Source organism: Tigriopus californicus, chromosome 9 (assembly GCF_007210705.1).
Source record: "Tigriopus californicus strain San Diego chromosome 9, Tcal_SD_v2.1, whole genome shotgun sequence".
Lineage (NCBI taxonomy): Eukaryota > Metazoa > Arthropoda > Copepoda > Harpacticoida > Harpacticidae > Tigriopus > Tigriopus californicus.
Window position 1 is genome coordinate 2,584,753 of NC_081448.1, and position 24,864 is coordinate 2,609,616.

At 41.7% G+C, this 24,864-nt stretch overlaps 5 protein-coding genes across 7 annotated transcripts; 3 read left to right on the forward strand and 2 right to left on the reverse strand.

The window, feature by feature from the left end:
* Nucleotides 1-83: 83 nt before the first annotated feature.
* Nucleotides 84-4,453, forward strand: LOC131886344 (major facilitator superfamily domain-containing protein 6-like). The gene is made up of 7 exons (XM_059234637.1): nt 84-920; nt 997-1,135; nt 2,459-3,191; nt 3,446-3,585; nt 3,653-3,771; nt 3,833-4,075; nt 4,151-4,453. Exons 1-7 carry the CDS (start codon nt 854-856, stop codon nt 4,348-4,350), a joined length of 1,641 nt encoding a protein of 546 aa, XP_059090620.1. The 5' UTR covers nt 84-853; the 3' UTR covers nt 4,351-4,453.
* On the forward strand, nt 4,447-5,883 carry LOC131886349 (calmodulin-A-like). The gene is made up of 3 exons (XM_059234645.1): nt 4,447-5,014; nt 5,299-5,441; nt 5,520-5,883. The coding sequence occupies exons 1-3, from the start codon at nt 4,765-4,767 to the stop codon at nt 5,703-5,705; spliced, it is 579 nt and encodes a 192-aa protein (XP_059090628.1). The 5' UTR covers nt 4,447-4,764; the 3' UTR covers nt 5,706-5,883.
* A 1,819-nt stretch (nt 5,884-7,702) lies between these two features.
* LOC131887039 (uncharacterized) lies at nt 7,703-11,173 on the reverse strand. Its single transcript, XM_059235529.1, has 8 exons — nt 10,346-11,173; nt 10,049-10,280; nt 9,736-9,983; nt 9,588-9,666; nt 9,418-9,518; nt 9,126-9,335; nt 8,854-8,976; nt 7,703-8,765 (listed from the first exon to the last, which is right to left on the reverse strand). The coding sequence occupies exons 1-8, from the start codon at nt 10,443-10,445 to the stop codon at nt 7,795-7,797; spliced, it is 2,064 nt and encodes a 687-aa protein (XP_059091512.1). The 5' UTR covers nt 10,446-11,173; the 3' UTR covers nt 7,703-7,794.
* A 4,926-nt stretch (nt 11,174-16,099) lies between these two features.
* LOC131886373 (pre-mRNA-processing factor 17-like) lies at nt 16,100-18,583 on the reverse strand. Its single transcript, XM_059234677.1, has 3 exons — nt 18,352-18,583; nt 16,415-17,835; nt 16,100-16,339 (listed from the first exon to the last, which is right to left on the reverse strand). The coding sequence occupies exons 1-3, from the start codon at nt 18,496-18,498 to the stop codon at nt 16,162-16,164; spliced, it is 1,746 nt and encodes a 581-aa protein (XP_059090660.1). The 5' UTR covers nt 18,499-18,583; the 3' UTR covers nt 16,100-16,161.
* A 1,651-nt stretch (nt 18,584-20,234) lies between these two features.
* On the forward strand, nt 20,235-23,881 carry LOC131886372 (serine--tRNA ligase, cytoplasmic-like). 3 transcript variants are annotated; one of them, XM_059234673.1, is made up of 8 exons: nt 20,235-20,364; nt 20,610-20,770; nt 21,650-21,720; nt 21,799-22,101; nt 22,331-23,095; nt 23,165-23,452; nt 23,516-23,645; nt 23,720-23,881. In XM_059234673.1, the coding sequence occupies exons 2-8, from the start codon at nt 20,635-20,637 to the stop codon at nt 23,830-23,832; spliced, it is 1,806 nt and encodes a 601-aa protein (XP_059090656.1). In that variant the 5' UTR covers nt 20,235-20,364; nt 20,610-20,634; the 3' UTR covers nt 23,833-23,881. The 3 variants fall into 3 exon arrangements, with proteins under 3 accessions (XP_059090656.1, XP_059090658.1, XP_059090657.1); XM_059234674.1 differs by having other exon boundaries at nt 20,348-20,486; XM_059234675.1 differs by lacking the exon at nt 21,799-22,101.
* Nucleotides 23,882-24,864: the final 983 nt, after the last annotated feature.

Sequence of the window (24,864 nt, forward strand, 5' to 3'; positions counted from 1 at the left end):
ACAACAACAGCAACACAGGTAGTGGATGGATTGTTCATACGAAACGGCAAGGCATACATGTGCTGAGTCGAGATTGGCTGACCTCTCACATTGGTCTACTAGGGATATGCAAATGCACAATATGATTCAGATTGATGTGTGTGCGTATGAATTGGCATGCAGCAGGTTATACAATTTATATATTTATTATGTTACTTTTGCACACTTGTCCAAAGTGACGTCAAATAGAGGTTGCGCGAGCTATTCGCGTAGAACCGTTTCCAGCACAAGAGACTGCGTAGAACTTAATGTGTCGTTTTACGTTCTTCTAAGAAAGTTGTTTTCGTAGGTTGAGTGATTGTCGTTCGCAGGAATTCTTACACAGTGTATCTATGTGGCGTTGACCAGATCGCTGGAGACATGAAATAAGATCTCACATCAGATTCCACTGGGACTTGTCCCTTGGTATTCATTCCCCTACTCCTTTTACCCTTACTCTTTTCATAAGCATTGATATCTCACAGAAGTGTTAGTGCTTCCAAATACTCACAAAGTTGTTTATTTTTGGCCGTTTATCAGTCCCATCAGCTCAATTTGACACATCATCTGAGTGTAGCAATCGTGCCCTTGTCCCAATAAATCGTCAATTTCTCATTTGTGGGGATATTTCACTGTGCCGCACTTCTGGAAGCGTTCTAGCCCATCGTGAATGTTTGTCAGTTTAGTGGACACATGAATGTAAAATATATTTCATTTTCTGCTATATATCTAATTGTCTCGACTTGATTGAAATGTCACAAGTGGCCATACCAAAAGTTCGTGTGTGAAGTGCCTTGACGTCCTTCCTTCAGTGAGTGGACCTACGTCAAATAATATGGAGGTCATCAAGCCACGAGGTCAATTATGGCCCCTGAAGTTGCACTACTTCTTCCATGGACTCGGTAAACTACCATAAAGTCAGATCCTGGGATAAAAAAGATCCATGATTACTGACCTCTTCGTTTTTGCGTGTTCAAGGTGGTGCACCCATTCTGCCTTTCTTGTCCGTGATCGCCAAACAACTTGGAATGCCCGGGAGTGGGATTGGCATGACCATGTCCATTATTCAAGTCACTTCACTTTTCCTACGACCCGTCATAGGAGGTCTTATGGATAGGTATAACCCACGTGTTTTTAGTGCTAAGTTTTTTAACCAGCGTATACATATACCGGGCTTTTAAATCCAGAGACATCATGCCAACCTTGTACAAATTTATCGTCCAGCCGCATCTCGGATACACATTCCGGATTTAGGCTAAAGTGACCTAATTGCTGGCCTGAGAAAATCATAATTAGGGGGTACAACACTTGTTTAACCGAAACATAAGTTCTTGGGATCAACTTAAACGTCTTCGGTTGTATAGCATTAAGCGGAGATGTGAGAGATATTTAATTATTTATTAAGTTGCATGAATGTATGCATTCATGGCCAATGTCCGAAACTCCGAATGCTAGGATAAAGTTTAGTGGCAATGACTGACGAGGCATCATATACAAAATCATGCCGAACGTTAGCCCTGAAGATACTTTTTATTCGGCGCTGATGGAAGTTTGTCAAACTTCTGGATAAGAACGAATTGCGATTGGCATCGCATTTGTGAAACGTATATTTTAGGCTAGTTTTAAGTACTATCATAAACTGTTGTTAAACTTTTTTGTATGCTTCAGAAAAGTAAATCACATGATTTTTAGGGGGCATTGAAAATGCTTTCAATAATTCTTGGCAATTGCTTTAGCATATAACCGGAGCATTTTGTGATCAAATTTGATGCAAAATGCAACATTTAAAGTGTAATTATCTTAGCCTCTCTTTAATGAATTTTGATCAAATTTCAAGTGAATTGGAAACTGACGACACTCATAACATCTATTGATTGCATTTTCATTTTTATCAACTTATAGGTTTTGAGTGTATTAATGACTAATCTAAACTTCTTGTCCTTTGAGCAAACTCTTAATCAGTGTTGTAGGTAATATCGGTTTCAGACAATATCTAACCAAACCTAGAGAATAGCTCGATCGGTGAACTCCAACTCCTTAACATATCAAATATTTTATATCTAACCTGACTATATCATGCAGGTGGGGTTAATTTCGGTCCTTTTATTTTTGGGATTGTATTCCAAACATCGGTTAGTCCGTAGTATATCTAAAAATATGTCTGTATTTGTTGGAGCAATCTGATTGTAACGAATCGCCAAAATATCTGTTCATTCCATCAATCTCACGTGGTTTACTAATTTATAGCTAACTACACTTACCACTAGTTTGTATAGTCCAACTGATTTGTCATAAATTTTCCAGCTGCACAATCTCATTCATAGATTATTATAAGTATTAGGATGAGAGTTATACGTACCGTTTAAGAGGATTAAACACTAATCCGTCGGCGGAAGTGGTATCCCTGTTATCTAAGTAAATCATCCAATTCTTTTTGTAGCTTTCCACGGCACAAAATCTCAATCTTTCGCCTCTTAATGCTTGGACATTTGTTGGGATTCTTTCTCATTCAATTCGTTCCCCCGATCGAGACCGAGGAAATGACTTTAGAGCCGGAATGTGTCGATATGAACCAACTGGGACTGACGGTGGACGGCGAGGTTGATCCTTGTACGATTAACAAGCTACACACCTTTTACGATAAAACTATTCAATGCCAGCTCTCTTGCCGATCCAGAGAGTCTCCTACGAGTTCATTCGCCAATTTCCAGGGCACTTTCAATGGAAAAACGTCCACTTTTCCGGCGGGAAAGAGCCTCAGAATTCAATTCGAGACGGCCTCCTGCTCTCCTGATTTGGGCAAATGCTTTGCTAATTGCTCGGATCCACAACTTCGAAAGGTCTTGAACAAACAACACGACGGTCACAAGGCCAAAACGAAGCTCAATTACTGGATTTTGACCTTTCTGTGGGTGTTTGGCGGGATTACGGCCGGGGGTGTGATGACTTTTCAAGATGCCATTTGTCACCAAGTCTTGACTGCTCATAATTCCAAAGAGCATTATGGTCACCAAAGGCTTTTTGCTTCACTTGGTTGGGGAATGGCGGCCTTTATTGTGGGTTATTGGGTGGATCAAGATAGCGCTCAAAGTCTCTTGTTCGATTACAGTGTGGCTTTCAAGGTCATGTCTATTGCATGGCTGATGGACATTCTTGTGGTGGGATATCTTGAGGTTTGTGGACCCTGTTTGAGTTTGAAAATTGATTTTGCTAACATAAATCATACGGGCTAAATTTTATGAACCTTTACATAGTATTTTTCCTTGAGCTTTAAAGCCTTCTCTTTTGGGGGGCTTTCTGCTAAGCACCTATAAGTGCTTTTGAAATTGAATTAAAATCAATTTCATAATTTTGAAAAGCACTTCATAATCACTTTTTCTTTTACCGGTCAGCACATACTTGATATTTTTTACTTTCTGTCTTCAAGATTCCCAATTCTAACGTCCATCGTCCTCACAGTCCTTGGCAAGCTTTGACGGGATCATTTATGAACATTGAAACCTTGATCTTCCTATTTTATTGCATTATTGTCGGGATTTGCTTCAGCGCTTTACCTTTTCATTTCATGTAAGCGGGATAATTATGATTTATTTTCGTCGGTTTTGATTGATTAAAATTCTTATTCTCACTCCAGATTACTTGAAGAGTTGGGCAGCAAAGGTTCGTGTGCAAGTATTCAAGCGTTGAAGCTCCTCCAAGGTCTTTGCCTCAGTTTAAACTGTACCGGGGAGATCCCAGTCTTTTTCTATTCAGGTGAGCAATAATTAAAAAGTACCATTAAAATTCAAAATGACTAATTTCTTTTTTCTCTCAGGATCTCTTGTGCGTCGATTTGGAGCCAAAAATATCATGAATAGTGTGTTACTCCTATTCTGCTTGCGGTTCTTCTACTACAGCCAAATGATTGGCCCTTGGGACACAATCTACATTGAGTTTTTTAATGGTTGGTGCGTTGCCCTATTCTTTCCGGCAATGACCACTTTTGCCACCAAAGTGGCACCAGATGGGGCCGCCTTGACAATGACGGCCTTGGCCTTTGCTGCTTATGAAGGCGTGGGTAAGAGAACCATAAGCCTTAAATGATCCTTGTTCTTGGTGCACTTACTCTTCATCGATGTCTCTTTTTATGCAGGTGGAGCCATTGGTGGAACAGTGGCAGGAACTCTGTATGAAATGCATGGAGCGCCCAAGACATTCGAGTACTTCAGTTACTTTGCTCTGGTTGGGTTCTTGGTGCATCTAATACTCCAGCAAGTGCTCATTTCACGGCGTACTCCGCATGGATACGCAAAATCGTTCAATTCTCAATCGCAGTATATGATAATGGACTAAATTATAATTCTATGCATTTTACATCAAAGCTATTTTTTTAAAAAGCAACACCACTGTTTTTACACAAAATGATTTCTCAATATGAATATATATTCAATCATTTCTTGGTTTCGACTCGGATACGCTAACTAGGTTTGTCTATGACGCCGAGTAGTTCTTCAACCTGTCTTCAGTCCAGACCAATTTGAGATGTCCAAGTTCGTTTGTTCCATGATTCCATTCGCCTCCCTTCTCAATCACACCCATTGGCGGTTGTCATGGAAACGTGTTCCATCTAACAAACATTCTCAGCAAGGGACCTTTCAGCCCTAACTGGAACCCCTCTGTTCTCAAGGTTCTTCAAATCAAACGCGTCGTAGCAGTAATATCTAGTATTTCTGTATTGTACTTGTTTCCAATTGCAAGAAGAGCAAAATGTCGGCCAATCCTCCTCCTCCATATCCTGGGACCGGATCCAAGTCTTCCATGGTCCAGCCTGGAGCAACGTTTAAGCCAGATATCTGTGGGGAGTGCAAGCAGCCCATTTTCGTAAAAAAGCCGATGTTGAAGTTCAATCTGACTCCGGAACAGATTGAAGAGTTTAAAGAATGCTTCCAAATGTTTGATAAGGATGGAGATGGAACGATTGATACCACTGAATTGGGAACCGTTATGCGATCTTTGGGTGAGATAGTCTAGATTCAGGCCCTTTTGTCCTGCAACGATAAGTTTTGATACGGAATGATTTTCATTTAGTGTTCAAAAATAACTTTTAAGACGAGAGAGAATGAACCAATTCAGGAAAAGAGGAAAAACATTGACCGAAGTCATTGCTAATTTTCATTTTCTCGTAAGCTCTTGATTGTCGTATTGTTAATTAGAGCTTTTATCTACAGGAAGAGCAGAATTAACTTAATAATGAGTGGGTCATTTAGTTGATTATCCATGTACTGCTTTCCAAATATGTAGGTCAAAATCCAGATGAAGAGGAGGTTGAGGAAATGGTGGATGAGGCTGATGAAGATGGAAGTGGTAGTATCAATTTCCCCGAATTCATTGGACTCATGATGAAGAAACAACAAGGTAGTCAAACTGTTGACGATATTAAACAGGTATTTCAATTCCCAATTTGTACGCAGATCAAGTGAGCAATTAAACTTCCGCTCTAATAAGCTTCGCACGTGTTTCAGGCCTTCCGTGTTTTTGACAAAGATGGAAATGGCTACGTATCTAGTACCGAGTTGAAATTTGTCATGTCCCGATTGGGTGTGAACTTTACAGATGACGAGTTACAAGAAATGGTCTTGGAGGCGGATATCGACGGGGATGGACAAGTGTGCTTTGAAGAGTTTTACAATATGATGACCGCTACCTAAATGTTCACGCAACTACATATGACAATTGGCATACATATAAATGACCCGGTAAAACGTCAGGTTTTGATAAACTCAAGATGAATACGCCTAAATTCATCATCCATTATTCATAATCTCTTGTCTGAATTTTTACATCGCTTGACAGAGGCTAGCGAATAAACTGATTGCATCCAACACTTCACAAGGAGATGTATTATGAAGAAGAAAAAATTGTACCTTTGGGACTGTTTAGAAAATAATACCGCATTTTCTGGGGAATGGTATCGAGTTTGAAAAGTGACCATTTAATATGTTTTAGACAAAAATCGGGTTGTGAGAGATAGTGTGTGTCAAAAAATTAGTTTATCACCATGAAAATTACGAAATAACTAGAAAGCGAATTAGGTACATTTTCTAAACATAAAATTGGCCTTCTTTAACTTGTACGCAACATAACCTTTTCACACTTTTCCTTGCTTTGCTTTATCACAATACTTGCGTGTGAATTGCGAATGAATTCCGGAATTCATTATTGCTATTGGGGATGGAATCCCCAGCACCTTGAGAAAGAAACTTAATTCATCTCTTTAGCTTTGTACTCATATGATATGAAAACCACCTATGACAGACAATCTGTATAGCGGCGATAGCCTAAAATAGAATGAACAAATATTCTTAAAATTTGAGCCTTATCTACTTTTAGTCTTTTCAGTCAAATGTCATGTTTACTCTCAAAACAAGTAAGACACGTTTCCCACCTTCTTTAGGCCTCGGGCTCTTTTCAAATTCATGATTTTCGATCATCAAGGAACTGTTTCATCGAGAGCAGACCTCCCGGAGATGCCTAGATTGACATAGAGGACATGGTTAGCCATATGTGACAAACCAATTTTGATCTTGATTTCTTTGATATTGTTTAGTAAGAATTGATCACCACGTCAACTTGCGTCAAGTTCCCCGGGGGTCTTCTCGTCTAGTACACTTGATGACAGTGTTCGTCTTCAATCATCTCGGGATCTTCATGAAAGACATTTTTGGAGCCTAAACACTACCACTTGAGTGAAGGCAAATGTACAATGTCCCTGGTACATCAAATGGAGGTATCCCCCTTGAGGACATAAGTCCTTAGAGTACCTCGACAGAGAAAAATTCCCGACCCAAAAGGTACAAAACAACCTTGGCTTGTTAAAGCATCAAAATAAATTTTGAATAATTGTGTCTAGATGAATTTTATTGAAGAATAATAAACAAAATCAATGCTCATTAGTGTAACATGTTGACCGGAAACCTCTAAATCTTGGACTGTTTGATACAAAAAATGACATGAATTTAGAAAAGTATGATCTTGATGAGGCCAAAAATCAGTAATATTGATCAAATTTTATCGTTTTATCAAACTATTCTTGAATTGGAAAAAAAACCTGCGCCCTAGTAAGAATTAAGATCATATTTAAACAAAGATCGGGCATTCACCACTTCAAGAGTTACCGAGTTTTCTAACCTGACCAAACCAAGCTTAGATTGACATTTCTAGCCTAATGTTTTGGTTTCATAAAAATGGGAAAATGTGGGAGGGTATAAATAGTGACTTACAGACCCAAAAAGTAAGAGTGGATATATACCTTCTTTAGCAGGTCCAATCATAACTTGTCCTGAGGCTAAATATTGGACAAGTTTTTACAGTGAAGCTACCGGGTTTTAGTCAATCTCGCCAAAATGAACATCATTTGTCTTCCAAGTTCCAAAATGAATTTTTAAATCTTAAGAGGGAGAGGGACTAGCTTGGTCTGCCGATTCAAATCCGTTGGCAAACCAAACATCATATAAACTGGTAAAAGGCGGACGAAATACAACCGTAGATTTTAATAGTGTTGTGGATAACATTCCTTGCAGCGTTTAGAAAAGCCCGTGAAAAAACAAACGCTAAAAAAGGAATGATGAGCTTACTGTGATGGGACAACAATCTTACTCCTTAAATTGAAGTGAATAAAAGTCAATTACCAAATAATGGCAGGATATACAGTAGAGTTATTTTATTTGTACTTAGAGAACAATGCTTATTTTGTCGATATGTACTAGAGGTAACATAATTCACAGCCAGCAAGGTGGTTTAGGTACTCAATGAGTTTAGGCAAAAGTTTAAAAGGCCGCCATTTCTTGGCTTAGATGACGAGCCCTTCAATATTTTACAGTAACTGACGAGAAGCAGGGATTTTAAAATTAAGATTATAACAAGAAGGATGGTAAAATTTTGATTTATGGTAATGACAAAGTCTGTTGCTCGTCTCCCCACCGTTACCCATTTTTTCAGAAACTCGAACACTTTCGCGTCTTTTTTCCGTAATGCCGCAGAGAGACATGAATACCCGTTTTGTGAGACCTCGTTCACATTTGCGCCATGTTCAATGAGATACTTGATCATATCCAATCTGCCTTTTCCCAGACAAGCATGAAGGAAGGGCGTGGCATGAGTGCCCTCAGCATGGAAATTGGGGTCTAAGCCGGATTCCACCAGGTATTTGACAATTTCGTAGCGCCCATCTGCCGCGGCTACAAATAATGGCGCCAAGGACATGGGATAGTCTGGGAATGTTTGATACAAATTAGCCCCAGCTTCAACCAGAAACTTGAACAAATCCACTCGATCTTGGTCAATGCTGATCCGAAGAGCGTTTTCGCCTTTGGAGTTGGTGGGACCGTCAATGATAATTTGATCTTCAATGGGCAAACGACCAAAATGCCCTGTTCCCGCAATTTGTTTGAGAATTTCCAGATTCCCAGAGGATGCAGCCTGAATGAGCGTCTCTCCGGGATGAGTCAGTACTTGTCCTTTCTTGATCAAAAATTCAACCATCTCGGTGGCATTAAGGCCAATGGCACTGTCAAGGCAGGTCATTTTGGAGGCAGCTTTGTGGTTGACATTTGCACCAGCATCCAAGAGGAACTTGGCCACTTCAAAATGTCCAAAACGGCAAGCTGCGGTCAATGGCGATTCGACACCAAAGTCTTGGTAATTCACAGTGGCTCCAGCTTGCACCAATGATCTGGTAAGGGCTAAATTGCCTGTTTGAGCCGCACGCACTAGAGAAGAATCTTTGTTAGATTCTGCTATAGATTTAACATCCCCAATATTCTGAACGAAGTTTTTCACGACGACGTTTTGACTAACCGATCGTGAGAGAGGCTTGATGATTGGGATCTTCAGGGTCATTGTGCGAAACCCTGTGGTCGAGGATGTTCCCGGTTTCAGTTCCTTCAAATAACTCCTTGAGAAGGTCAGGATATTCGTTGGCTGAAAATGAAGAGCAATAACTTGACTCTGATGCAAAATAATAATACACTTTTACAATTGAGCTAAAGGCTTTAAATATCCTAAAATAAAACCATAAAAATGCATATTCTCTTTCTTAGCCTCGGTGGTTGTTCTTGGCCATGGCTTACCTGGCTTGATGACACTTTCAATGAATTCTGTGATCTCGGGATTGTCTATTCGGGTGTAGATACCGGGATACTTTGGGTCTCCACAATGTCTTACACCTCCTTGCACTATTCCAACTTGGACGTAACGCATCTGGGTGTCATTCGCGATGAGCTGCATGATCGGTCCACCGGAATCTCCCTGACATGAGCCGAACTGGCCCTCTTCATGGCCTTGAAGATAACAATCGAGCTTTTTAATATTGATCAATCACATTGACGCAATTGCCATTGATAAAAGAGATCGCTGACTTACCGGCACACATCAGATGATCTGGGAACAACCTCGGAAGTGAAATCTGGACTCGGTTTTGGAGAAACCTTCCTTGGACGTGTTTGTGCGTCGCATTGCAATATCTGAAAACAATGGATTTGGCTGGATTGAATATTAGTTGCATAAACCTGCGAGAGGTCCATATCACTTACTCATTGGAAAAAATCTTGAGAGGAGCTTTCCTCAGTACATCATTCCTCCTGGATCCGAACGGAGTGAGTAATCCCCATCCTGGAAGAAATACCATAGAAAAATGAACACTGGGACCCCGATATGTTCAGCCAAAATGTCATGTCTTACCAAGGAGAGTGACTTTCTGACCGTCGTATTGGTTAGGTTCATAGGATGAAGCACCAGGCAAACAAATTGGCGATTGAAAAGTGTTTAATCGAATTTCTTGGTCCAATTCCCAGATGGCAACATCATAATAAGCGCTCAAATCACCCACATACTTCGTATGGATGTGCGTTTTCTTGATCTGCCGGGTTATCACATTATAATCGTCCAAGGAAGATTTCAGATTCCGATCTCCAAATCTCAGCGACCAACTTTAATAAATCAAGTTATGAGTTGAAACATATGATAATAAGCAAATGAAATTTTTGGAACTCACTTCTCGCTGACAACAGCACAATGGGCGGCTGTGAGCACATATTTGGCATGGATCAAAGTGCCTGCACATTTGTGTATCCACGATTCATTCAGTCCTCGGCCAGCCGAGATCATCCATGGCCAAGATCCGGGAAAACCCGTGATCCCATCATCGTCAGCACCAAAATCGGAGTTATTGGCAACCCGCGGCCCGAAAAAATTGCGAGCCCGCAAGTTGATGCCACAATTTAGATCTAAACACACGCTTAAGTTTAAAAGAGAACCTTGGAATGATGCTGTTCCGTCTCAGAATACTTACTTAATTCAGATCCCTCCAGGGTTGGGAAGCTCAGGAGGATGAGGATGAAAATGGCCAACCAAGACACTGCCGACACAGACATGATTTTTGAGGCAGACATGTTGTTAGCACGATGACTAAGACCATATTGTTCAATCCCTAGGATTTCCAAAGGGTTTTCAATGGTTTTGGACTTGCCAAAAGAAATTCCCCCGGTCTAAAGCTCATCATGATGTTTGGTTATGTGTATCAGTCACTCTCAGATCTAAAGAAAATTCACCGTAGGAGGGAGCTATGCTGGAAGAAGGCATCTTGCTGGATGCTAAGATACCTGCATGACCTGGTTGGTGGTCTCTGTCTGTATTGACCTGTCAACAGAAGCACTGCCATTGCAAAACGAGGGCTTTGTGTCAATGTGGGCAAAATTCAATGGCAGATCGTATTCGCACTATCGTTTATTCGAGATGGTTGGTTTGTGGAAATTTGCGTATACGAAGCACCCAAATAATCACCCGTTAAACAGGTTGACATCATTGACTATGCAGATAACTTGGCTGATGTTGCCAATTTTGATTCCTCTGAATTGGCCAGAAAAATAAGTACTGGTCATAGGGCATGCCACACTGAGACACTGAAAAGAAGATTCCCAGTGGAATCCAGTTTCCTTGAACGTGAAAGGGTTTCTTCATAGTTCTTACGGGGGATAACCGCGTCCAATCATTGAAGGTATTCAAACCTGTTCGAGAAAACTGTAATGAATTCAGGGTGAAGGTATTGATGCAATTTGCAATGGGATGAGCTCTTGGCTGAAAGGATCATATGTTAAGGAAGTGTCGACTTGCATAGAATTCTCAAAAAAAAAGTGTATACTTTAAGCTGATTTTTGCCCGAACGAAGTAAATTGCAACGAAGATAATGTGAGCTGATCGAACAACGGTCTCTCATGAAGACGTGTTATTTAGCAAACGAAACCTCATGAATATTAGCCTTCATCTAGAAAAAATTGCTTGATGAAGAAAGGCAATAATTGATATTTCCATTTTGGGTCCTGATAAGTAGATAGGCTCATGAAGGAGGACAAATTTCCTATAGGTTTGTTTCCACAATACCGCAACTCTCAAGTCATGGATGATAATCAGAGCTGTCTCAAAAGTGCAATTGAAATTATTATTGCTCGTATTTCTCACCTGAAGTGGGATGGGAGCCAAAGGCCAGGGTTAAATTTTGTGAAGTAACTAAATAAAGCAGCTCTTTTTAGTTTCTTTGAACAAAAAGAAGCTTGATGGATTTTAAATGATTTTGAAACAGAAAACAAGAACGCGTTGAACTGATGTTATTTTTTTATTTTCGCCATGTTTCTTTGTATTTTCGTTGTCTCTTTTTGTGGACTTCCCTAACACCAAGTTCCACTCCAACCTCCACCTGGTCCTCAATCTGGAAGGTCATGCAACATTCCTGGTCAGGCATGAAGATAACCAAGCTATCTATATTCGACACGAGGATAACTTAAAACTAACATTAAAGCCGATCCCAGAGCCACCCATTGTCCATGCCCAATTGATCCCAAAGCCACCCCAGTTTCCCCTCTGGTTGGACGACGCCATAGGGGCAAGGCCCCCAAATCCCTCCCCTGTCGAATCCACAACGGAACAACTCGTCAAGAGATCCCCCTCACCCTCTCACCATCAGTCTCTGGCACGGTTCCGACCAGACAGCGAACCTCTGGACACACTCCGTGGTGCTTTGCAACCACTAAGACAACCCCAAGCCAAGCTGAGTGAACCTACTGCACCTTCAGGACCAAAACGTTCATGCGGTGCTCCGGACCGTCTTGGTTTTGGCCGCACCAAGTCTTATCAAGTTAGTTTCGATGACAGGCCTGAAATCATCACAGGGACCCACGCATTTGGAAAACACATGACAAAACTTGGGAATAGTGATAGAACCCGAACAAACAACTAATTAATCTAATCAGCCGACTGCGTTCTTCACCTCCAAAACCCCTCGTGCTATCCTCAGTCGGCTTCAATCCCCACTCTGGCCTCCGTCAATACAAGATCCGAACAAAGGCTGGGGGGTAATCATACAATTTCTTGTCTCATGAATTGATATATCTTTTAATTATGTAATGCTTAAATATACAGTAGGTCCTTGCCACTAAATCTGTCGTTATTCTAATCTGAATCTGAATCTATGATATACAATCAACTATAAAAGCATTTAAAAATTGGTACAAGATCGTAACATGACATGTGAACGTGACCTTGAACTACAGTTTATTTGCAAATTAAGTTTTGTGAAAAGGATTTCAAGTGTTCAGAATATTATTTTGGGATTAATTAAGCATGAGACTTGCTGAAATGATTAGCTCTACAAAATGTGATTTCTTGCAAGATAATTCGGTAATAAGTAATAATTTTCGGCCAGAGGATAACTAGAACCTTGAAGAACCTTAAACAAATATAGCATTATCTTAAAACCTTCTTTAGTTGATGTACATTGCTGTATCTTTAGCGGCCAACCAATAATGTAACAATTGGCTTCAGGAAGACATGAAACACTTACAAGATGAAGATTTTTGCCTTCTGTTAATTCTAGCTGAGATGGAATGAAGTCTAGCACCAGTGCAGTTTCCAATCAAGTCAACAATAACTCGTTTAATCATGCTTTTCCTGTACAATTGATGGGGAAGTAATATTTGTGAAAACTTGCTATTTTTCTATTTAGCTATCAAGCATGGACCATATGAATCCATGATTGATCCATAATTGGATGTTCGTAATTGTACCCTCGAAGGACTTGAAAGATGTTCCGCAAAGAGTTGGTGCGTGAGAATGCACAAACAATAAATTATGGTTCAGCGATTAATACTGCAATTAATTCGGGCATCTTAGAGGGTAGTCCCTTGTTGCTGCGTTTTTTGGACGTACCTGGTAATCGTAGAGGTTGTCTCCCGTGGAAAAATAAACCCTTGAAAAGGATTCGCACCAATTTCTTGATCCAACTTCAGCTTGGTTATGGTTGTCTGTGATTTGAGGAGCCGTTTCTCTTGTTTTTTCCAATTTCTGCGTTTATTTTACACTAAATATTGTTGGTCGTCTTTGACATATAACAACACCATCACAGGTTATTTTGCGCCAAGAAAATCCTAAGTAGCAATGTCCCCTTGCTTATTCGTGCAAAATGATAAGATAGTGTCTGAAAAAGCACCCCACAATAACTTTAGAAGGAATACAACAAAATTGCTCAGACAAAACGCACTTGTTCTCTTTGAATTTTGAAACAGACGTGCATTTGGTTAGAAGGATCAACCAATAATACCCGTATTACAAATGCATCCGTTCAGATTAAGGCCAAGATATTTCTTGGAATTCCCCGACAAACCAAATTTCACCGTCTCAGTGTTGCCAAAAGGGGCGAAAAGGCCTACTTAATTATCCACATTCAGTCCCTTACAATGCAAACAAGCTATCTCTATAATTCTGAAATTCTGAAAATAATTTGAAATTAATACGTGAATGTGGAAGTGGCAGGGATAAATGTCATAATTGTCTGGGTTTCTGGTCATGGTCTTCTCTTTTTTCAGCGACACTGCTTTAAAGCCATGGCTCAGGTCTCAAAATGGGTGAAAAAGTAAAGAAGCTTCACCGCAAAGCGTGCAGTGATGCCAGATGCGTCAGTTTTCGTCAAATTGGCGTTTTTCCAAAGCCAGTGGAGGGATTCTTTTGCGTCTGACTGTGTTGGCAAATTTGCATCTGAAACCGGCAGGGTTTGACGAAATTTTGTCCCGAGAAAAGATTGCATTTGACGGGTTTGTGTCTCAAAAAACGGATGGATTTGGCGGGCGAGGCCTTCCAAAGACAGGTTTTTTTGGGGTTTCCTGAAAATTCCAATGGTATTTTTGGCCATGGGCTTGGACATATAGCATTGGAATATGGTCGGGAACGCCAGGGTCTAGCTAGATAGAATGAACCATTTACTGTACAAGCGAGTGAATGCATTGCATTTTCATTCAAGTGAGACTGGCACCATGTCATCGCAAGTTCAGATTTCAGCTCAATCAAACGGCAAAACTGGGTCAAAAGTTTTGCGCTCTCAAAGATAGTCTATGAAAGGGAACTGAACGAATGAATAAATGTAGTCAATTATGGCAATACATATGGCTGGCTAGCCCTTACACTCTACAAAGAATTATGTAGTGAGCTTTGAGAGGGCGTAAATTTTGATTCAGCTGTTCGATTGAGGGGAAAATTGAAATGTGTAGCGACTTGAGACCATTCCCATTTAAGAAAAACGCATTTTTATTCCGAAATGCCAATTCTCGAGCCTAATATCCCTGCCAATATTCCAGTGGTTCATGACTAGAACTAGGACTTGCTCTTGTTCCGAATTTGTTCATTCATTAGATTTCATTCATTTGTAATAACACGCAGACACACTATGTTGATTCAACTATTTAGAGGCATCTTTGTTCATAGATCTCCTCAAGTGGAGGCAAGACATATTTATATTATCTACCTGTAAAGTGGTTTGTTTTCAAGCTATGTTCCCAAAAACTTACATAACTGACCAAGAGCAGGCCGAAAATTCGAATTTTATCTAATGTCTACAACATAAGTTTGGAGGTTTCTCCTGAGTTCCCTAAGCATAGGTTTGGGCTCAATTTTGGCCAAGTTAATCTATTCAACAAGATCTTGTGGCCGTATGAAGTTATTTGGAATAAAGTGAACAGTTTAGGAGACGCATTGCCTTTTTCTTCATATGGAAATGACCCATGTCGCTAAAATCATGTATTGAAATCGTCAGCTCTATAAAAAGGCTGGATCAAACGTTATGCCCGTTATGCCCTCCCAAAGGGCATGATGGCAGGGCACCGAATGAATGAGCTACGAGTATATCCCTATTTTGCTAATGATTACAAGAATAGTGCTAACTCCTATAAGGACCTTAAAATACAGATGAGTACGTTCATGAAGTGAACAGAAGTAGAGTTTCTTGGCCATTCCCGAGGAGAAGATAAGAATCAATGACAGCGGTGATAACGGAGCGGGAATATCCCTACATTGCGACTTCAATCATCACATGGCATGCCAAACGCGAGATCTGCTATCTGCCTCCGTAACAAACACACAATGTAGAAGTGGATGGAGTTTCTAATGGCTTCGCCTCAAAGGACATTCAGAGGAATATCTCCATTTAAGGCCATGTCACTCTCAGCATAGACAGAAGGCTCGAAGCGCTTGGACACCCGTTTTTCCTTGGACGCAATTCAGCTCAAGAATCCAAGTGTAGATTTGATCGGAGTTCTCTACCAGATGGCTCTTGTCCATCTCTAGTTCTCCACCAGAAAATAATTTTGTGACATCAACCATGATCCACGGGAATATGGACGGGAATGCTAGGGGCTAGAGCTAATATTTTGCAACACGTTGCTTCAAATGAGACTGATTGCAGGTCGTTGCATTAGCCATGTATATCGTAATTTTCAGCTCGATCGACTGGATCAAACGTATCGTATATCCCCTTTCAAAGAGCAGCACATAATAAGGCACCGAATTAATGGTGCTGCTAAGTATTGGTAGATGGAGACGACAATTATATCGCGTACGGCGCTTTGAGAGGACATTACTTCTTGATCGTGAGGCTCGATTTACCTGATATTTATATTGCATGCTGAATATATATAACATATATTTATCCAATTTATACTATTCAGTAACGACCTAAATTGCACCGAGAGAACTTTGGTTTTAGGACAAAAAACAACAACAAAAATAGCAAACAATTCTCGTTTGACGGTTCAAGATTGTTTATTTCTATGTCATATCTCCTTCATCCTAATCCCAATACTTGATGCTTCCGTCCCAACCGGCTGAGGCCAGTTTGCTCGTTTCGTGCGGATGCCAAAGAACAGAAATGCAGGTACGGTCGTGGGCCTTCCATTTGGCCACCATTCGCGTGGTTTTCCAATCCCATATGCAAACCTTTCCATCTCCGTCACCACTGGCCAAGTAACTAAAAAACAAGAATGGGTAGACACACATTGACGTCGTTCTCATATAAAGGCATACCTTCATATGAATGTCTTACCTCATTTCTGGAGAGAACGACATTTGACACGCATATCCAGCCACCATGTGACCTTTGAACTCTTTCTTCTTGTACGGACGGAATTTCTCGCCACAAGTAAAGATACAGATTTTGTTGTCCAACGACTGACAAGCCAGCCACTTCTCGTTCGGAGCTTTGGCCACGGCAGGCATGGAGTGCATGGACGGGTCCGCAATGTATTTCATGTCCACGGGAATATCCCATTCCCAAACGCGCATGGACTTGTCATCACTCGTGGTCACAAATCGTCGATTCTCATCCACGAACGTGATCGTATTCACGGCTCCGAGATGTCGATCGTACTCTTGAACGATCTCGTTGGATCGGATATCCCAACACACGATCTTCTTGTCCGCCGTGCCCACCACAAACAGATCCTGCTTGTCCTCGTCCGGATTGAACTTGATGCAATGACCCACTTTGTTGTTCGAGAATCGTCCAATACAATCTCCGGTCTCTGCATCCCAAAGCTTGATGTGCCGATCGTAACTGGTGGAGAGGAACTTGTTACCGGCATTGTTGAAATCAATGGCCTTCACCGCCATCTTATGGCCAACGTAGGTGCGCACACATCTGCGATTGTTGTACACTTCCCACAACTTCACTTTCGAGTCCATGCCTCCGGATAGTAGGAGATGGCCAGATCTGGGGAACCATTGCATGCAGGACACGCCCTTGGTGTGGCCGGTCCACGTGTGGATCTGTCTCTTGGGAATGAAGCACTTTTCGGGGGGTACGTCAGACTTCAAGTTTACGCCCACATCCTGGGGAATATGCAGAAACGACCGACCTTGGTAATCGTACGGATCTTTGATGTGCAGGGTGGTCTTTTCTTCGATGGGTTTGTCGTCAGTTTGCTTCTTAGCGCGCTTCTTCATTTTGGCCATGTACTCCTCCAGGAACTCCTTGTCCTCGGTCGAAGGAGCACTGGTCTTCTCTTGATCCTCAAATGCACCCCAGGGACCCAAGTACCCTTCGATATCACTGGGGTCGGCATTCTTGAGACGTTTTCGTTTGTCTTTCGGACGGACCTCGGTATCTTCAAAAACCGTCTTGAGCGAGTCGACCTCTTCCACGTTTTCAATCTTACCAATCACCTTGATCCCTTCCCCTTCTACGTTGACGGATGGATCTTGAGCGTATCCGTAGCTATGAAAGGTTTTCCGTTGCAATTCAAACTGGAAATCCGACAAATGGGCCTCTTCTGTGAACCCGGTGAGCATATTCTTGGGCGCCTTTTCTTGTTCGGATTGATGCGGGTTAGCAGGTCCCACCACGGGCGCATACAGATCCTCGTAACGAGGATTATATTTGACTTCCTTCGTGTTGGGATCCAAATGACGACGAGGATCCATGGCTTCATTGGGTTGGACTAATGGCGCCGCGTTCGTTATCGCCACCTAAAAGCAAGCAAGTTCAACTGAAGTTGGGCGACACTATGATGTGATTTTGGTCACCGTCAGCAGGGTCGCTGAATGTTATGGGGTCAAGGACATGGCGATAGAGCCAATTAATCAAGGATGGGGATATTTTCATATTTGGGGTTCTAATTAGGTCAAAAATATTGACTCAAGTCTGGCGAATCTTTTACAGAAAAGGCTGATTCTTTAGGCTTGAATTGATTGCTCGCTTTGACTTTGGTTCGTCTGCTAAAAAAAGATGGCATGATTGGCCAAAGTAATGAAAGTAATGAGTTCTCATAGCCAAAACTAAACAACTCAATCGAAACCAACCGACTCTGAATTAATGAACAATCTAAAACTTTAAAAGGGTTACTTCCACTTCACAACTCGTGATGGGTTGTTCCGGGTCAAGAACTGAGCCAATCATATCATCGTTGCCGGAGAAAAATTACATAGGCCATCGAATTAGTTGCCTCAAACGAATTTGGTTTAGACAAGAAGCAAGAATGTTACCTCCATTTTCTTGGCAAAACTGGATGTGGTGGGTTGCAAATGAAGGCTCTCCTCTGCGCTGATCTTTTTGGGCTTGACCTGGGGCATTTGGTCGTCCTCTGAGTCCTCGCCCGAGGATCCCGAGCCATAATTAGCCAATGTGTCCATGACTCTCAACGTTCTTCGTTGGCTCTCCTTGTATTTGTTTGGTTTGCATTGAAACACAAGTGGCGTCAGCTGACCATGCCAGAACACGCAACCTCATCGATCAGATGTAAACGCAACCTCTTAATTGTGAGGTCCTTTCGTTTGAGACGAGATGCTAAAAAGGTCACGGTGGAACCGGACATGAAATGAAATGGGATGAAATGGGACCCATACCATGTGAATCTACATGCCCTGAGGATTGTTAAGGTATGCCCCAAAGTGTAGCTCATTTCATTCCTTGTTAATTCAAACCTTCTTTTTAACTCCAACTTTTCAACGAATCTTTTGCTTTGTCACCAGCCCAGTAATAGTGCTTCTCAGCATCGTGTCATAAGTGACAGGTCCGATGTCATAAAATCCGCCGTTGGCGTTAGATTGGCCGTGATCATAGTCATTAAAGTCGGCCCAAATGTTAGCTGGGGACCCTGTTAGACTTCTTTGGACACACGATGAGCTTGTGTACAGATGAAAAGGCCGCACCTGATAAATGCCATGGAAGAAATTCTATTGAATTCCTAACTGTTTTCCATTTTTCTCTATGACGTAGGACTTAGACCTAGGGGCCCTGATTGACGTCAATGGTGGCGGCAAAAACCCAACTGATGCAGAATGGGGAACGGGCCTAATTCCGCCCAAGATTGAACGAGAGATAGCTTTTTTGATGACGAATCCATTGAGTCAATGGAGAAAAATCAGCGCTAGTGGAGCACTTACCCAAAAATTTCGATAAATATTGAATTCAGGCCCTAAGGAACCTTAAACGGTTCAAAGAATTGCACTGGCATTGCTTTCTGAATGGCACAGATGATTGAAGTAGAATTGAAATCCATACCCTAAAATATGGCCATCTACCACTGGTACCCGCCGAGTTTCGACTTGCTGTAAGTCGTGAGACCATCTATCCTTTTTCCAGATTCTGCCGACATTCTCACCCTATATTGTGGGCACGACCGAGAATAACGTTTACCGACCAAGTCAGACTCTTGACTGCAATTTTTTTCGGCACAGAGAAGAGACCGCTGACCTATTTTTTACAGACACAGAAAGGAGATTGGCAATGCTGATTGTTTATATCCTCTGTCTGACCAAGAAATTGATTCAGGTTTCTCCTGAGGCTTAGGGCTAATAGTGAAACTGTCAAAGTGACAAACCATTTCCTCAAACTAACTATGGCCCAAAATCATGCTAAGGGTGTGATTAAATTTATATTGTAATCACTGAATAAAATTCGACTTTTTAACCTGCTCTTGGTCAGCTGCATAAGCTTTTCATAATATAACTTTGAAACCAAAAAACATAATACACCGAAGTAATATGAAAATATCTTGCCTAAAACTAAAGGGATATAAACATCTCATGACTCTCTTTTAAAAATTGGCTTAAAGTTACTCTGGCTAAGAGCAGATCGATTTGGCGTAAAGCCCGTTCACAGTCCGTATTTCTAAAGTAAAGGTCGGCAAAATAATTTGTTATGCGGACAAATTGAGGACAAATTCCAGATGGTTGTCAAAAACTTGTTTTACTTACAGACACAACTCTTGATGTTAACTTTTGTCTAGACAACTACTCGCATTTAGCCTCTAAGTTTGCTCCTTGACAAGAAAACGAGTCATTTTCCGAGCTTAAACATGAGATATCTAATCGGGTCCACATCGTTTTGTGCGCAACTAGAGAACCTAACACACACAACTTTCACCATTTTTGTACGGTAAAAATAAGTGATGCTTGTCTTCAAGTCAGGCAGCTTGTTTGGTTGGCCTAGCTTGGAACCGATCACTTTTCCTTTCCCGTTGCATCAGCCGCAATTATTGCCACCGTGTTCCGCAGGTAAAAACGTGCCCACGTTTCTTGGGCACCCGGTTGGGATCATATTTTCATATGATAAGCCTTAAACATACCCCCATCCCTGCTCTTGGGTCTGACTATTTTTTGCCCCATTCTTTGAATCGGTATGCCACGTGCTCACCCTTCTTGCTCTTCTTGAATGAATGAATGCCATTAGTGGCCTTGAGATATTGAGAGATATTGCCTCACTTTTTCATTGATCATTGTCCGTACTTGTTGTTGCTTAGGTTTTTTACCCTTTAGTGGATTATCATGACGTTAGATATCGACTTGTTTCGACCGGAAAAGGGCGGTGATCCCGCCAAAGTGCGTCAGAATCAGATCAACCGATTTGATGACCCGAAAGCCGTGGAAAAAGTCGTGGCAGCCGATGAACAATGGCGAAAAGGTAATGTATGAAATGATAGAATCATATTGTTAGTTGCAATTCATGGACAGGTTTCACGTTTTCTTAATTGGCTTGCTTTGGCCCGGTTTTTGATGGTTTTGCGAAGCAGGAAATGGTTCAAAAATTGTTTGTCACAAGCTTATTGCTCAATGGGTTAAAATAGAGTGTCTCTTGCCTCGATTGATAAAGAATGCGGAATCGTACCGAAATTTTTAAATTTTGGTTTATTTCTTGAAGCGACCTGCAAACGTAATTTTCGATAAATGTAAATGATTGGTTTGGAAACATCATTGCGAGTGATTGTAAATGAGTAAAGTGCGGGTAATTGAGGTTGGAGTTAAAAGAAAAGAAGTCTGCCCTCATGTTGATACACGCCGACAACATTATCCCTATGATATGATGGTCAAAATAAGAGTGATATATGAGAAGCAATATTTTCCTCCCCTCATTCGTCAATTTTTCCCCAAGCACAATTGTGTGCAAAATCGAAATGTCATTTTGGAATATCAGCTTTCATACATTTTCCCAAAGGTACTTTTTTATGTTTGAGCTGTTAAAAATCGTGCCCAAATTGAATGGTCGACCGAAATTGTTTCAAACTTAAATAAACGATCTTTTCCACAACTAGTCAAAGCAATTGCTGTTTGATGTACGATCCCGGTACGATTGATGACCGAAAAATGTACTCATGTACACACTTCAATGACGTTAGGTGAAAAAATTGAAGTATTCTTGCAATATGGTGATTTCGAGCCTTTTCCTACCCCTCGTTTGTGCTTGAATGTAATTAGTGAATGACGGCCAATAGTTCGCGCTATATAGCTTGTAGTTCTTGCCATATTTATATATTCTATTTTATCTCATTAATTCTCATTTTAGCACGACATGAAGCGGATAACTGGAACAAGCTCAAGAATCTGGCCTCCAAAGCCATTGGTGAAAAGATGAAGGTGAGGGGACTTCTTCAGTGCTATCCATCATTAGTTTTCGAATAGGTTGATGAGCTGAAATTCGATCCAATGTCATAGGCCAATCGAGGCGGCCCCAAAGTATCCGAATCCACTCCAACCTTCAACAATAAGTGGGTTTGGATTTTGAGTCCGTCCACTGGCACTCCTCCTCCGCCCTCTGAAATGTTAGCCGCCCTTGAGACGCATTTGACTGTGCGTAGTTACATGGAAGGTCACTCGCCCACGCACATCGATGCCGAGCTCTTTAGAGTGGTCACACCCGTGCTCGAGGAAATCCAGTCCAGTGGACCATTTCACAATGTGGCGCGATGGTATCGGCATATCGACAGTTTCGGGCCCGAAGCTCGGAAATTATTTCCGGTGATTGCCCGTGTTGCTCCCCTTTTTGTTCCTCAAATCACCATGGGGACCCGTGATTGTAGCTTTGGTTCACATATTCAACCCGTTTGATTGTGACTAGTTGCATGCCTTTTAGTTGACCACATTCATCAGATAGGATTTGAATATCTCACGGATTGAGAGAGCATGACAAATGTGTTTAAAAAAAACTTCATCTTGATCTCATTTCACCATTTTATATTATTTGTAGAAAAAAGAGGCTGTCGGCTCGGATGAGGCTCTTCCCTCCGAAGTCACCGCCAATCTATCTACACTCACCAAAGAGCAATGTGAGCCCTTGACCGTGACTCAAATCAAGCGGATTCGCACGTTGATCGACGAGGCCATCGTTAAAAACAACGAGGATCTTCAACGATATGCCGATGAGCGGGACAACATCTTGAAGGAGATCGCCAATTGGGTTCATCCCTCCGTGCCCATCTCCAACGACGAGGATAAGGACAACCGTGTGGAGCGAACTTTCGGCGATATCGAGCAGCGCAAAAAGTACTCTCATGTGGATCTGATCCATATGATTGGCGGAATGGATGCGGAACGCGGTACCGTCACCGCTGGAGCTCGTGGTTACTATTTAATGGGCCCGGCAGTGGCCCTCCAACAAGCCTTACTCCAACTGGCCATGCAGACCTTGATCAAGAAGGACTTTACGCCTCTGTACACGCCCTTCTTCATGCGCAAGGATGTGATGCAAGAAGTGGCCCAATTGTCCCAATTCGATGACGAATTGTACAAGGTCACTGGCAAAGGTAGCGAGAGGTCTGACGATAAAAGCGTGGATGAGAAATACCTCATTGCCACCTCGGAACAGCCCATTGCGGCATTTCATCGCGAGGAGTGGATCAACGAGAAGGATCTGCCCATAAAATATGCTGGAATATCTACGTGCTTCCGCCAAGAAGTCGGCTCTCACGGTCGAGACACACGTGGCATCTTCCGTGTCCATCAATTTGAAAAGGTAAGCAACTGATATCAATCACAATGGCTACCATCAATGATGTCTCATACTCTTTGATGTTCCATTCAGATCGAGCAATTTGTCATCACCTCGCCTCACGATAACAAGTCTTGGGATGCTTTGGACGAGATGATCGGCAATGCTGAGGAATTTTGCCAACTCCTGAACATCCCCTATAGGGTGGTTTGTATCGTATCAGGAGCTCTGAATAATGCTGCCGCGAAGAAACTCGATTTGGAGGCGTGGTTCCCGGGATCTGGAGCATTTAGGGAGCTCGTCTCATGTTCCAATTGTTTGGATTACCAAGCCCGGCGATTGCGCGTGCGCTACGGACAGACCAAAAAAATGAACCAAGCTGTAAGACTTGCTTGCTACAAATGAAAGATATTGTTTCGTTTTCAAACAACGTTCAAATTATAGACCGAGTATTGCCACATGCTGAATGGAACGATGTGTGCCGTGACCCGCGTAATCTGCGTTTTGATGGAGCTCAACCAAACCGAGGAAGGGATCGTAGTTCCCAAGGCCCTCAAGAACTGGATGCCCGAAAGTAAGCGGGATTTGACTTAACGGAATAACCGAGACTAGTTCCAATGACTGCTGACAACAATTCTCATGTTTCAGAATATCAAGATTTGATTCCTTTCGTGAAACCAGCTCCCATTGATGAAGCCGAATCCAAAAAGGTCAAAAAGCAAAAGGACGGTATGAAAAAAGGCGATAAAAACGAACAATGACAAGTTAAACCTCGTTTTTGTTGAGAAATAAATAAACCGCTCTGGTTAATTGACTTTGTGGGATTAAAAAACCGATATGCAAGAGGAAGATAGGTTCTGAAGTGGTGCCCTGTAGTACTAGGACAAGGTGAATATCTCTATTTTCAATTGAAGAGACCAAATCAAACTGCAACAAACATTCTGCACAAGAACATGATCATATTATGCTACTAATGCATTCTATCGCGTCTCTCGGTCACGTCAATGTATAAATGGAATGTATAATAGCAAGCAAGATTTTGTTTATTGTGTTTTCATCATCCGTTTATAGTTTCGATAGGCAGTGTCATAGTCCGTAACAGTTTGATTCTTCGTCAGTGGGTGTGATTAGAGTCGAAAAGTTTCCTTGAGACAGGTAGGGGAGGAAGACCGAACCAAGGACCTCTCATGTTAGGACAGTGCGCTAGGTAGTCTCCACGTCTCCTCTCTTTTAAAAGAATTGATACACGAATAAAATGGTCAGAGTGATTTAGTAGTAGACTAGAACGTGATATCGCAGAAAAGATGAAAAAAATTGTTCAGTGCACTTAGCAAAACTAAAAAGGGGAAGAGCTGACATTACATATGCAGGTAAGGTAGAGTAGATGATGGAAGTCATGGTCATAAGAATGGGTGGGCTAGGTTGAACAGGTCCTTGATGAATTGATGTGAATGAATGATTAAGACATTGGCCATACTTCCACTGGAGCTCTTGCATTTCACATACAATCGCGCCACAGAGAATTCACACCAAAGCATCAACAAAAGATCTGCTTCTCCAAGCTCAAGCCGCAGGGAAGTCACTTCCGTCCTTCCACAGCCATGAAGGTTCACAGAGGGACCGAATCCGCAGATCCGCCGCAATCACAAATGGTTTGGAACATGGCATTGCAAACTAGGAAAAAGGCTGCAGATAAATTTGTATCCAGTAGTTGAGGCTAGCTTTACAAAAAAATGGATTTGAAATCAAGGGAGGATTAAAGCCTTTGTTGAGAATGATCAGTTGAAAAAGGA

What these genes read in the sequence shown, in the direction of transcription:
- LOC131886344 (XM_059234637.1), top strand. Translation starts at nt 854, where the DNA reads ATGGAGGTCATCAAGCCACGAGGTCAATTATGGCCCCTGAAGTTGCAC. An exon ending in CTACTTCTTCCATGGACTCG is followed by an intron (nt 921 to 996) that starts GTAAACTACCAT and finishes TGCGTGTTCAAG; the next exon opens with GTGGTGCACCCATTCTGCCT. An exon ending in TTGTGGTGGGATATCTTGAG is followed by an intron (nt 3,192 to 3,445) that starts GTTTGTGGACCC and finishes TCTGTCTTCAAG; the next exon opens with ATTCCCAATTCTAACGTCCA.
- LOC131886349 (XM_059234645.1), top strand. Translation starts at nt 4,765, where the DNA reads ATGTCGGCCAATCCTCCTCCTCCATATCCTGGGACCGGATCCAAGTCT. An exon ending in AACCGTTATGCGATCTTTGG is followed by an intron (nt 5,015 to 5,298) that starts GTGAGATAGTCT and finishes CCAAATATGTAG; the next exon opens with GTCAAAATCCAGATGAAGAG. An exon ending in CTGTTGACGATATTAAACAG is followed by an intron (nt 5,442 to 5,519) that starts GTATTTCAATTC and finishes CACGTGTTTCAG; the next exon opens with GCCTTCCGTGTTTTTGACAA.
- LOC131887039 (XM_059235529.1), bottom strand. Translation starts at nt 10,445, where the DNA reads ATGTCTGCCTCAAAAATCATGTCTGTGTCGGCAGTGTCTTGGTTGGCC. An exon ending in CTCAAGATTTTTTCCAATGA is followed by an intron (nt 9,519 to 9,587) that starts GTAAGTGATATG and finishes CATTGTTTTCAG; the next exon opens with ATATTGCAATGCGACGCACA. An exon ending in TGAAAGTGTCATCAAGCCAG is followed by an intron (nt 8,977 to 9,125) that starts GTAAGCCATGGC and finishes CTTCATTTTCAG; the next exon opens with CCAACGAATATCCTGACCTT.
- LOC131886373 (XM_059234677.1), bottom strand. Translation starts at nt 18,498, where the DNA reads ATGGACACATTGGCTAATTATGGCTCGGGATCCTCGGGCGAGGACTCA. An exon ending in GTTTTGCCAAGAAAATGGAG is followed by an intron (nt 17,836 to 18,351) that starts GTAACATTCTTG and finishes GCTTGCTTTTAG; the next exon opens with GTGGCGATAACGAACGCGGC. An exon ending in TCGTTCTCTCCAGAAATGAG is followed by an intron (nt 16,340 to 16,414) that starts GTAAGACATTCA and finishes CTTGTTTTTTAG; the next exon opens with TTACTTGGCCAGTGGTGACG.
- LOC131886372 (XM_059234673.1), top strand. Translation starts at nt 20,635, where the DNA reads ATGACGTTAGATATCGACTTGTTTCGACCGGAAAAGGGCGGTGATCCC. An exon ending in CCATTGGTGAAAAGATGAAG is followed by an intron (nt 21,721 to 21,798) that starts GTGAGGGGACTT and finishes CCAATGTCATAG; the next exon opens with GCCAATCGAGGCGGCCCCAA. An exon ending in CAAGAACTGGATGCCCGAAA is followed by an intron (nt 23,646 to 23,719) that starts GTAAGCGGGATT and finishes CTCATGTTTCAG; the next exon opens with AATATCAAGATTTGATTCCT.